At 41.5% G+C, this 13408-nt stretch overlaps 1 protein-coding gene across 1 annotated transcript in view; it reads right to left on the reverse strand.

Moving 5' to 3' along the window:
* The window catches only part of PRSS56 (serine protease 56), a 240669-nt gene that overhangs the window by 114530 nt on the left and 112731 nt on the right, over positions 1-13408 (reverse strand). Inside the window, exons 4-6 of the mRNA XM_063919643.1 lie at positions 3132-3332; positions 1393-1446; positions 699-888 (exon numbers count right to left, since the gene is read on the reverse strand). Coding sequence (XP_063775713.1) covers positions 699-888; positions 1393-1446; positions 3132-3332 — 445 coding nt within the window. The remainder of the gene's footprint in view (positions 1-698; positions 889-1392; positions 1447-3131; positions 3333-13408) is intronic.

A 13408-nucleotide genomic window follows, 5' to 3' on the forward strand; every position in this document is an offset into this window, starting at 1 on the left:
AAAAAGGTACAATTGGAGGGTATGCATTAGGGTCCCCCACTAGAGCAATGACACCAAAACAAATTTCATGAAAATATTTGAAAGAAAAAAGAGAGCAGGTTTCTGATCCATGATAGATGATTCTCGAGGAGATAAACAGTAGCATGGCAGCAGTTTTTCTATTGTTCAAGGACACAGGTGTAGAAAGCATAATCCTCTCATAAAAGACCCCCATTTATCAAGCCTTGGAGAGTGATAAATAGCACAGTGATAAAGTACCAACCAATCAGCTCCTAACTTCCACGTCACAGGCTGTGTTTGAAAAATGACAGTTGGGAGCTGATTGGTTGGTACTTTATCACTGTGCTATTTATCACTCTCCAAGGCTTGATAAATCTGGGCCTAACATTCCTTGTATGTTCCTCTTTTAGTATCATCTTGTGTTAAGTTTGTCTCCCTGTTTGTACAGAACTGAGGAATTTGGGGATGTACATAAAGGTAAATAACAGAAGTAATGCTGAAAGCTGCTTTGAAGTAATACTATGCAGAGCAAGTGTCTCATTTTGCCTATTGGTAAAGCAATCTACTGGAAAATGTTTTCAAGGCAATAAGTCAAACACACTGAGCTAACACAAGACAAGGTGTGCAATCTTACAGAATCAGTAAATATTTCTAGTGACCATGTAATAGACCCAAGATAAAGGTAATTTGTTCCATACCCATTGAAGCAATGAGCAGCTGTTAAGACCCACGTATCTCCTAGCAGGACTCCTCCACACATAAGTTCACCATTAAGACGAATGTTGACCAGCCATGGCCAAGAACCTGGTGATGTCATGCTTCCTCCAACAATGCGACCTTTGGGTTCTGTCGTATTGGCTATGGATGACATGGTCTGCCCACAGATCACTGATGATAGAAAAAGCTCAGTAATTAATCTATATTTCAATTATTCTTTTATTTCAACACATGTAACCCCAAAGTTCCCTAAAGAGGGCAATTAATCTCCTTGATACTTCACTGACATTACAGATTGCAAATGGCTGTTGAAGTATGCCCTCAGCGTGCAGAATTCTACCTAAACACTATGGAAGCAAAATGGCAAACTACACATTTCCGCGTGATGGACGAAAACACAGTCCTGACCTCTAAACACATTCTAAGGAAGGCCTGGAGATATTGCTAAAGTTACAACTAAACTAATCTTAAGATAAACTATTCATACGGGGTAAATCCTGATTCCCACATACAGTCAGATGAACATGTCTTATCCTAACAATGGCTATTTTTGGAATAAACAATTAAACTCTGGCTTTGCTTCTTTATTTTTAACAGATCATTGTGTCAGATACCAGATGGTTATTTTTTTAACATATAATGTTAAGGTGATGCCTAAAGGTACAATGTACTCACATGGACTTTCATCATCAGGTGAGGTGTTCAAGTAATCTGTGTCATTCTCCAACTCTGCCAAAAACAAAAACCAGATGACAGCAGGAAATACCCCCACAAAGATGGAGAGCTGCTAGATGAGTATCATGGGAGCATTGGGAGATGTATGCTTTGTGAAATGCAGACAAGATATTTTCTGACTAAAGGTGCACACACACGGTGAGATCCTTGCTATGCCTGATTTTGACTGTGTGATTTCCCTTGAATTCCTCCAGAGCCCAGAAGCACCGATTTTGACTATCTGTACTTTTGATTTTCACTATACTTTGACTAAATGCCAATTTGGATTATACTTTGTTCTAGATAGTACACTAGATAGTCAAGATTGACTTGCCTGCACAGTCTATCTAGGCTTGCGATACCGACCCGCGGAACTGCGCATCGGCAAGCGGCATAACACCTTCCAATTTGCTCCAACTTTCCTTTTGTTTTTGACTATATAGTCATTCTGTGTTTGCGTTGGTTAGATAAAGAGGGCATGTTGGATGCACAGTCCTATATAATAAAAAGCCAACGCTGCTCCTCACCTCCATGGGGGGGGGGATATTCAAGTGTTTTGTGTGCCGACAGCCACTAGGTGGTGCCTGGCAGAGAAATTCAAGTGTTGCTCCATTCGGGCGCGCACATTTGACGGGCTGGTAACTACTAACTACAGGTTGAGTATCCCTTATCCAAAATGCTTGGGACAAGAGGTATTTTGGATATCGGATTTTTCCGTATTTTGGAATAATTGCATACCATAATGAGATATCATGGTGATAGGACCTAAATCTAAGCACAGAATGCATTTTTGTTACATATACACCTTATACACATAGCCGGAAGGTAATTTTAGCCAATATTTTTTGTAACTTTGTGCATTGAACAAAGTGTGTCTACATTCACACAATTAATTTATGTTTCATATACACCTTATACACAGAGCCTGAAGGTCATTTAATACAATAGTTTTAATAACTTTGTGTATTAAACAAAGTTTGTGTACATTGAGCCATCAAAAAACAAAGGTTTCACTATCTCACTCTCACTCAAAAAAAGTCCGTATTTCGGAATATTCCGTATTTTGGAATATTTGGATATGGGATACTCAACCTGTAGTTACTTATATAGGGTGTTAATTCTACATATGGCCCTGTATATTGCATAAATATACTGTACCATGGAAAGTCAATAGAAGAAAAGGAACTTCTCACTGCACTCCCAGAGTTCAATTAGCCGTTGTATTTTAATGCATGCTAATTGGTTCCCCGGGACTATTCAATTAGTCCCCAAAGGCAGCCTGCAGGCTTCACCTAACAGAGATTTATTCTCGACAGACCAGAAAACAAATCCCTGATAAATACTGTAGCCTGTTTTCGGACACAATAGCAGTGTTAACACATAGGTCCAGGAATTTATCCTAGATTCTATGTCTTAACGTCCCAAAACAGATTATTTTAACAGGTGAGAAAAATGAGGTCTAATTGAATAGATTTGATTTAATTAACAAGGCTAATCGAATTCCCTGAGTCCTGTACGTGTAATTACCATATTTTATTTTGTGTTCATAAAGTGTAAAAATGAGTTTTCCCCAGAGACTGAAAGCACTCTCATATTTACTGAAGGCACAGAAACCTAGTCTATACAGTCACAGGCATTCTAGGCAATCCTATTCTAGAGGTTTACTCAGTATTTTTGCTGTTTTAAAGTTTCAGGCTTACTGCACTCCTGCAGCTTCAGATGGCACTGTCCTGCCGTGGCCTTGATGCAAATCTCTGATGTGCGGTCCACTTCAGTACAAAACCGCTGGTAAAAGCCACACACCCGGCTCAGGGCCCAACTTCTTTCCACAGGATCCGTTTCACTTGCAGCTTTCAGGATAACTTCACATGATGGCTCGGACTTCGCAGCCCTGTCTTTCTCTGCAAGAGGCGGAAACAAGTGTCACTCAAACACTAGAACACTTGACTGAAATGCTTGTAGTACGTCATATACACAGAATATCTGCAATTATATCACAGCTGGGGGTGTCCTAAACAAGCTGGTCCTGAGAAACTCTACATAGGAATCTTTCAAGAACAATATTTCAATTGTTAAGTGAATGCAGCGTGACAAAAATTCCTGGAATATAATTGCAAACAGAATGAGTTTTATTATTTAATATAATAAACGGTTTCCCAATATTAAAATGAGTAATTGAAGTAGTTGTTTTCTCATTATTTATTTCCATCAATTATCAGTAGTTATAGAATATACTGTAAAATAAATGCATAATATAAGGTGAAGAATAGCCTCCCACATATACTGTACATGCTAATGACCTCATTCCCAGTCAGCGTAAAAGGAACACAAAAGACATATTAAATCCAGATTATGACCTGAATGTGATTAGCATTATAAATTTTATAATGAAACAAGCAAATTCTTGTTATATCGCAACAAACAGTTCAACAAATATATATATATATATATATTCTGAAAAGTTGCAAGCAAGGAGAGCACACTTGAGAATTAATAATAACACCTCCTGATGAAGTCCCTTGATGACAAAACCCGTTGGGCTTGCCTAACTAATGTAGACGGCTGAACGTCAAACCGCTGAGTTACCAGGCTGGCAGCAAGCTCCGTTTTTGAAGACATCACTGTTTGGACAACGCTGTGCCTGAGTGATCGTTATTGTGGAGCTGGCTAATTGTACTTTTTTAAACTCACATGTATGTGGATATTTTACATTAGTAAAGTTAATTTATTATTCATTCACGAGTGCGCTCTCCTTACTTGCAACTTTTCAGAATTTCATGTCTCCTGGCTGGAGTGGATGAGCTTGCACTGCATGCTGTAACACAACACCTGGGACTGTTTGGTGTATGCGCGGACTCAAACTTGTGTGTGTGTGTGTGTGTGTGTGTGTATATATAATATATATATATATATATATATATATATATATATATAGCTCCATATAAGAAACGGCACTCAGAGTTGACATTGTCAGCAAAACACAAAACTGTATTGTGGTCGAGTACTTTCGGGGACAGCACCCCGTCCTCAGGACCTTACAGCAGAATAGACAGATCATCTGTCTTTTCTGCTGTAAGGTCCTAGGTCGGGGTGCTGTCCCCGAAAGTACTCGACCACAATACAGTTTTGTGTTTTGCTGACAATGTCAACTCTGAGTGCCGTTTCTTATATGGAGCTGTGAATCTGATTGTGCTGCACCAGGGCATGCTGCATTTGAGAAGTGAGTGCCGGCAATATATGGACTTATATATATATATATATATATATATATATATACAGATGGAGCCTCCATTATCTTTGCTGGCTGAGGCGTTAGTCGCGAACAGGCATACGCAGCGTGCCTGGGCGCAAAGAGGATTGCCTAGTCGTAGGGAGGTGCACAGAGTGTTACCTTTGAGTGTAATACCTGCGATTATCCACCAGATGTCACTTTTAAAAATCACCACTGCGCATGCGTATGGTCTCCATTAAAATACAATACTGAACTACAGCGTAAGAACTACTTTACTGGTGCGTCTCATTACTCTACAATATGCAACAGTATGTCATACAGTATATTACAGTGTACACAGTACAGACGCAAATAGTACAGTATATATACTATATACAGACTCAAACGAACGTGATAAAGCCACAGTATAGTCCATTGATGTTAGGAATATGTGAACGTCCAAGTCCCGTAGACAAATCAACAAATAAAAATAGTGGTGTATACATACGCAAACAAAAGTGTTGCAGGTATGGTCTATTGATGTTAGGGATATGTGAGTGTCCAAATCCCATAGTATTAAGTATAATGGAGAGAGATAAAAGCTCTTCCCTAAGTTCCTGGATGCCAAATCACCGTGCTTAGCATCTCTGTACAGTATTTTGTATTTGAGTACTAAACAGCATGAACAGCATGTAACGTACTCTGCTGTAATGGCTACAGTGGCAAAATGTTATCTTTCTAAGTATAATGGGGAGAGACAAAAGCTCCCCCTAAGTTTCTGGATGCCAAATCACCTTGCTTAGCATCTCTGTACAGTATTTTCTATTTGAGTACTAAACAGCATGAACAGCTTGTAACGTACTCTGCTGTAATGGCTATAGTGGCAAGTGTTACCTTTCTAAGTATAATGGGGAGAGATATAAGCTCCTCCCTAAGTTTTGATGCCAAATCACTGTGCTTAGCGTCTCTGTATAGTATTTTCTATTTGAGTACTAAATAGCACGAACAGCTTGTAACATACTCTGCTCTAAAGGCTACAGCAGCAAGTGTTATCTTTATAAGTATAATGGGGAGAAATAAAAGTTCCTCCCTAAGTTCCTGGATGCCAAAACATAGTGCTTAACATATCTGTACAGTATTTTTTATCTAGCCAGAAACCCTGCACCCAGTGCAAGCTGGGCGGACAACTAGAGGGGACCCAACACACGGTTGCTTGCTGTTTCCCTTTGCAGTGTCACATAAACTAGTGGTTGATCTGCTCCGAAAACCAGGAGTCTCCTCTTTGGTATGGTACTGGTCTTGAGTCTCTGGGACACCCAGAACCGGAGATATCAGGATGCAAAATGGATCCATTTTCCCATAGACTATAATGGACACGTTAATTCAGACCCACCATGGGTTCCGACGCTTGCCGTTAGCCTTCCATACCAACACAGTTCTGAGCCGATTGTACCCCCAGAACCAGAGATATTAAGTCTTAAGCCCATTTTAATTGAATTGAATTTAATAGCTCACATAAACCAAACGTCAATGGACCATTGCTTTAACGCGTTCGTTTGTTTCTGTATACACTATTTTTATTTATTGATTTATTAGTTTCTTTTTTTGGGTCCCAACAGAGAATTAATATTTTCGTCAGCGTCTCTGAACTCTGCTGGTTAATCCCCACTTCCCCCTCACCCTTCCACCTCCCCAGAGAGACTGATCTTTTCAGACAAAGAGGCTAGTTTACAGTCAAATTGCCAACACAGTACTGAATGTAAATGAAGGGCTACTATGTAATGAAGACACTACAGTCACTTTGGTTGGAGAAAAGGACTAGAGAGGGCCAGAGTGAATGTACATTAAACAGTACAGTACTGTGCTATGGATTTGCGTGTCTGACGCCCCAACAGTTAGTTATGGAAACAGGTTTTTTCCTGTGTGCATAATTCTATTGAATGTAAGGTTCTTAAATATATGAATGTTATAAAAAAAATTATTAATAAAAAGTGTCAAGACACTTGGGAATTGAACCCAGGACTCTGAGCATGGGGCGCAGGACACTTCACCGCTTGGCCACGACGCTTGGTGATAGACACAAGCTCATGTGTAAATGTAAGCAGTGATCCCTTCCTATGGGTTTTGCTGTATTGGCTATGAAACTTGGGACTCTCACATACAGTACTGTATGCCTAACGTCAATGGACCATTGGTTTAACACGTTCATTTGCGTCTATATAAACTTTTTTTATTTATTGATTAGTCTACAGGATGCTCACATAACCCTAACGTCAATGGACCCATGCTTTTACACGTTTGCTTGCATCTGTATACTTTTTATTGATTGATTTATTGGGTTCTTTTTTGTAAATTGACTTTCTCCGTCTGACCATTGGTCTGTGTGTACAGTAACATTACAGTCATCACTGACCATTTGACAGAACTTTTAGATCAATCCACCACTATTCGCTCTATAGTACTGGATTAGTGGAGCATTAGCCATCCAGTGGTGAAGATGTTTATTGCATGCTGCGTATGAAGTCATGCCTCAACACGCCTGTCCGTGCAACAACTGAACAACCTTTGCTATCCCTTAGGTGTGACTTATCCTCTGTTTAGGCAGAGAAACAGCAACGATCAGGGAGGCTCCATCTGTATATAAATCACACATATGAAATTTACTGGACAGACAATGACCTTATAGAATGTAATGGCAGTCAGTAATTGTTAAGTTTACTATTACACTTATTGGGAGGTATTCAAATGATATATCACGCCCAATCTCCTTTCCAAAGTGATCCCCATTATCGCGCATATTGCACCCATAGTAATCAGGTTTAGCTGCATAAAAGGTTGGGCTACCTGGGGGTAGCGAGCTGAAATGATTATACCACGCAGGTCAGCAGAATCAAAACAGGTGTGGAAGGGGGTTAGAAGAATTGAATACTGCCTATTGTATTACTGTAGATGTTTGTTTGTGAGACTCTTAATAGTTCTGTTGGAAGTAAACAGCACATACTACTAAAGGCCAGTTGAATTTCATCTTAGTAACATGTTTATAACAGTCATTAGAATAACAAATTGAATTGTCTTTGTAAATGTTTTCTCCCCTTTCAGTTTTCTAATAAGTGTACCCATAGTAAACTAGCTATCCTTTATTGCTGTAGGTCAGGTATGCTGAATGCCACCAAGTAACTTACTGTGCATGTCCGGCTCTAAAAACAGAGCGTGCATACTTCATTTAATTTTTTCGAAATGCGATAAAAATGACCGAAAAGTCGATTGTGATAATTATCACATTTTTGGTCTTTTATCGTAATTACATTTTCGCTAAAAAAATAAAATACATCGAAGAAAAAAAAACCTGAAAAAGTCATGAAAAAGACTCGATAAGTGACAACATTTTTTTCGAAGCTTATCACATTTTTGATACATCACCCCCTATGCCACTTACCAGATTCTCTATCTGCGGTAATGAATGCGTGCGCTCACACACACACACACCGCTGGCATCGTTATTGGAACAGGGGGTTCCGGGCACGAGAAACCGCCCTTCCGTATGCCTATAAGGTAGGGGGTTAGGGTAATATCTTACTACTTGAGAACTGATATTTATATAAAGCTAGAATACTGGAGTTAAATCTAGGAAGAGCTCCATTAAGGTTAGTTTAATATGTAATTTAGTGGAGGTAGCACCATATCAGCAATGATTATAGATTTGTCATCAAATTGTTGGAAATAAATAAACTACATGTAAGAATTTTCCATTCCATCTCTTAAAGCCCCAAAGAAGACATAGGGGGTCATTCCGAGTTGATCGTAGCTGTGCTAAATTTAGCACAGCTATGATCTTCTTTCCTGACATGCGGGGGGACGCCCAGCACAGGACTATCCCGCCCCGCATGTCAGTCCGCCCCCCCTTCCCCCGAAGAAGTGCAAAGTCATCGCACAGCGGCGATGCCTTTGCACTTCAAGAGTAGCTCCCGGCCAGCGCAGCTTTAGCGTACTGGCCGGGAGCTACTCATCGCTCCCCAGCTCGCAGTGGCTGTGTGTGACATCACGCAGCCGCTGCGGCCTGCCCTCGTTCGGTCCGGCCACGCCTGCGTTGGCCGGACCAAACCCACGAAACGGCGGCCAAACGCAGCAGTTCCGCCCCCTCCCACCCAGTGATCGCCTGTGCCTGTCAATCAGGCAGAGGCGATCGCATCCCTGCTACGGCCTTCGGCCGTCTGGTATGCGCCGGTGCACTATGGCGCCGGCACATGCACAGCAGGGACCCGTTCGCTCTGCTGCGTTAAAACGCAGCGAGCGAACGGGTCAGAATGACCCCCATAACTAGTCATGAGTTTTGTAAGACAAAGAGTAATATATGAGTTTAGACTGCTGTTGGTGTCAGCAGGAATATGAAGTATCAAGCAAATAATAATAATAATTATTATTATTATTATTATTATTATTATTATTTTATATAATGAGGTCATAAATGTAATTTATGATTATGGAAATCATCAAAGATGTCACATAAGTGTAGCACGCCATTGTATTGTGACATCAAGCATCCATTTCTGAACATCCGTGGCAAGTTTTATGGGAAGGGTCCTAGATTATCACATCAAGATGGCACATCTATATAACCTTGCTCATACTGATGTAAGGAGCTGCCTTTAATATGGTAGATCAGTGCACTCGAAGCCACAGTAATGCTAAACAAAGGTTTACTTCTTGTCACAAATCGTGGTCTTAGCCACCCTTACAAGGTTAAACATTAATTCATTGCCGTAGCCAAGCTTCCCTGAACTTACTCAGTGATTATCTTTCATCTGGCTGATCACCTGGTCAGCCAGACCAATGACCTGACACCGCTCCCTTTATTAACCAGCCTCAGGGATCAGCTTATTGCCTGACCAACTGTGTTCCTTTCCAAGGATCGTTCTAGTCTCCAGTGTATGATGTGATTATTCTCCAGTGACTACTCTGCTTCTTCGTGTCCTGCTGCTGTTACCTGGATTATCACCTGCTGCTTAACTTATTTCATCTATCAGCGCCATGGCTCCCACGCAGCCGGCATTGTTACTGAGTTACCATCCACCAGCGCTGCGGCTTCAACGTTGCATACAGACTTGCTCACAGTCATCTCACCATCAGCATGGCCTGTGTACCTGCGGTCCATTCCATCTGCTGCTGTACTCACTGCATACCATCTGCATGGATCCCATTCTACGTCCGGGCTGACTACTTCCCTGGACTGTGCTCTCAAGCATTGCTCTGCGGTTCACTCAGGTTAAACGGCATATCTCTTGTTGATACTTATTGGTTTCCCAGTACTGTGTGTATTGTCTTCGGCTGTCAAAATAGGGTGCTGGTTCCAGGCCTGGATTTCAGGGTTGAGCTGTGATCTGTGCACTCAGGTGCCCAGTACTGTTTTACCTGGTCTGCTGTTCCGAGTTTCTCATTTGGATTCTAGGGCCAGGTGTTGCATCAGATCCGTACCAGGGATATAGCTTCCTCAACCTCTTCCCTGGTTACATAAGATTCTGATTCCTAATTTGGATTCTGGTTCTGTTTTGCCAGTACTATGCTGCTTTGAGTTCTGGGGCCCTTGTTGCTGGAGCATGTCTCTGGCCTGGTTGGATTTTGTTGTTCACCAGGTGGGAGGCCACCCAGGCCAGTGGCCTATGGTTACTAGTCCCATTTCAGTATCTTTTTATATCACCAGTCTGTGGTTACTGTGTGTCATTAGTGTGCTTAATCTCCTGTAAAAAGCAAGTAGCATCAAGCCTCCCTGTTTCCTTTATGTCTCAGCTTATACCCATGGCCCCAAGCTGGATCTAAAAATTCCAGAACCTTGACTCTTCTGACATAAATATTAAAGGCAGACAATATAAGCAGTAAAAGTTTACACATATATACAGATGTAAGCCAATTTGTATTCAGGTGGTGCCTAAACGTAATTGTTACAGTAACTGTAGTGGCGTAAGTAATTATATTTATATGAAATGTCACATTGGTTTGCGTACTGTGAAAAGAACAAGGGAGGAGTGCCCTCTCCTGGGGTAGTTGGGCACTTTCAAACACACAGTCCAGGGTTTTTGTGCAATCTAGCTGAAGTTAGTTTTGTTGTGCAGTACAGAAAATATAAAACATAAAAATAAATTGTTGCAAATCTGGGCACTAACTAAACAATACAGATTCCCTCCCTTAGAGTGGTAGGACCTAATGTCCCTACCACAAACATAGGCACATGCACAATACTTACAGACAGTAAATCACAGTGTGTCATAACAAGCCTTCTGCCTGCCTCCCCAGGTAGTGAGACCCTGAGTAAAGCCCTGACACAACATATAGCAGTCTCTTACAGAAGCAGGTACTAATTAGCCTGCCCTCAGGCTGAAGAATCAAAATGGCCTAATGGATTGTGACCATCCTTTCTCTCCATCCATACCCCCAGGAACCGTTAACAAGCTTTGACCTGTAGGCCGAACAACTGCTGGCCACAAACAAAAAACACAAGACAAAGCTTCTGCATTGACTAGTTGGCTTCCTGGCGGGTACTCTACTGAAAATGTGAAGTTTTGCAATACCAAGAACCATCTTGTTATTTTTCCATTGCTCTCTTTATTCTCAGACATCCATTTTAACAGGGCATGATCAGTGATCAACATGAATTTCTTCCCAGCAGGTAGAACCTGGGAGTTTATAATGCCCACTTGATTGGCAATGCTTCTTTTTGACAGTGGCATCGTTTATCTCATGTACATTCAACTTCCTGCTTAAAAAAATAAGAGGATACTATTCCCCTCTTTGTTCTGGGACAGGATCACGCCTTTCCCTATATCTGAAGTTTGCACCACAAATTCCCTTTGAAAGTCAGGTGTTGTCAGAGCTGGTTGGGTACACAATGCTACCTTCAACTCATGAAAAGCCTTTTCTGTTTCAGGATTCCATTTGACCATAACCTTCGTTTTGCCCTTGGTAAGGTCTGTCAGTGGGACAGCAATGGTGGCAAAATTGGGTATAAACCTTCTATATTAAGTTACCCCATGATTTCTAAGATTGCTCTCACCTGCTTCTTATTCAGGGGTTGTGGCCAATTTTGTATTTCCTCAATTTTATTAAGTTGGGACTTTATCAAACTTCTGCCACTGGTGTTTCTAAGATACTTCTTCCATTCCTAAACAACATTTTTTGTTCTAGCTGTCAATCCTGCCTTGCGGTTAGAGTCCAACACTGCTTGTACCCTGGGCAAGTGAGACTGCTAATCAGGACTATAGATGACTACATATTCTAGATAAGTAGCAACATACTGTATATGGGGCCTTCTAATTCTATCTACCATCCTTTAAAAGGTGGCGGGTGTCCCATGTAACCCAAATGGCAACATCTTTTTTCTGCACCTTCTGGTGCAGAAAAAGCTGTCTTCTCTTTGGCATTCTCTGTTAACCCCTTCAGAGGCTGTTTTTTTTTTTTAAATACACACCTCCCATGGTGTGTTTTTAAAATTAGGTAGTGCAAGGATTAAAGTGCAGGGAGGGAGTGCAGGAGGGCGATTGCCTACACGGGTATACCCGCTGGCATCGCCAGAATCATAAACAATTATTCACTACCTTATAATACAGAATTTTATAAATTACACACCCCCAAGGGTGTGTTTTTTTTATTCAGCGAGTGCTGAAATCCAGCAGTGCAAGGGTTAAAAGTTCTTGGGGGGGGGGATGAGAGTGCAGGCGGGCGATCACCCACCGGGATCCCCCGCGTCAGCGCTGATTCCGGGAATCAGCATAAGCCATTACACTGTTAAGCACGCCCCACGACCAATAGGAGTCTAGGGGGCGGGCTTAACTCATAATAGCTGAAGCTGATTCCCGGGCGCCATCACGCTGCATGGCTGTCCCCAGGAATCAGTCAGTAACATACCTGAAAATCTTCCGGGGTAGCCAGCGCTGATAGCGTTGGCTACCTTGGAAGATTTCTGGGCATACCACTGAAGGGGTTAGTGGTGAAAGAGTCCTTGCCACTGAGCCAAAAGTTGAATTTCTACTGTGGGAACCAAAAAAAGCACTCTGTCCCCAGGAGCTAAGACCCAGAACTGGGCATTACGATTGTACAGCCTCTGCTGTGCCTGTTGGGCATGTTTCCCTGTGGAGGATTGAGGAACCGCTCTAATGGGCAGCAATAAATAAGAGAGCAAATAATCCCTATCTTTATCCACCACTTTCTTTAGCAACTCTCCACTAAATCATCAGTCTGGGGGTGATACACAAAGGTTCTTATCTAAGTAATGTTAAACAGGTGGCACAATTCTTTCATGATTTTCGACATACTGTAAATGGAGTACCCTGATCAGTCAGAATTCCCTTAGGTATTCCCAATTTGTTAAAGACATGTACTAGTTTTCTAGCAATGGTATTTGATGACGTATCATGCAATGGTATTGCTTCCGGGTATCTGGTAACATAATCGATTATCACCAAAATATATTGATGGCCCCGGGCTGATTTATAAGAGATCCAACCAAATCCATAGCTATAGTATACTCTCAAACGGAATCTCAATAATGGGTAAAGTGACAAGCTGACTTTTAAAATGTGGCCTTGGAGCATGGTGCTGACATTCAGGGCATGATGCACAATATTCAGATACCTCTTTATGGACTCCGGGGTCAGAAAACCCTCTGTAGAATTCTCTCAGTGGTTTTTCTGCCCCTAGATGACCTGCAGTTATGCGACCATGAGCCAGGTCTAACACCGTTCTTTTATATGCCTTGGGGATTACCAACTGTTCCAC

The sequence above is a fragment of the Pseudophryne corroboree genome, chromosome 4 (genome assembly GCF_028390025.1).
Source record: "Pseudophryne corroboree isolate aPseCor3 chromosome 4, aPseCor3.hap2, whole genome shotgun sequence".
Lineage (NCBI taxonomy): Eukaryota > Metazoa > Chordata > Amphibia > Anura > Myobatrachidae > Pseudophryne > Pseudophryne corroboree.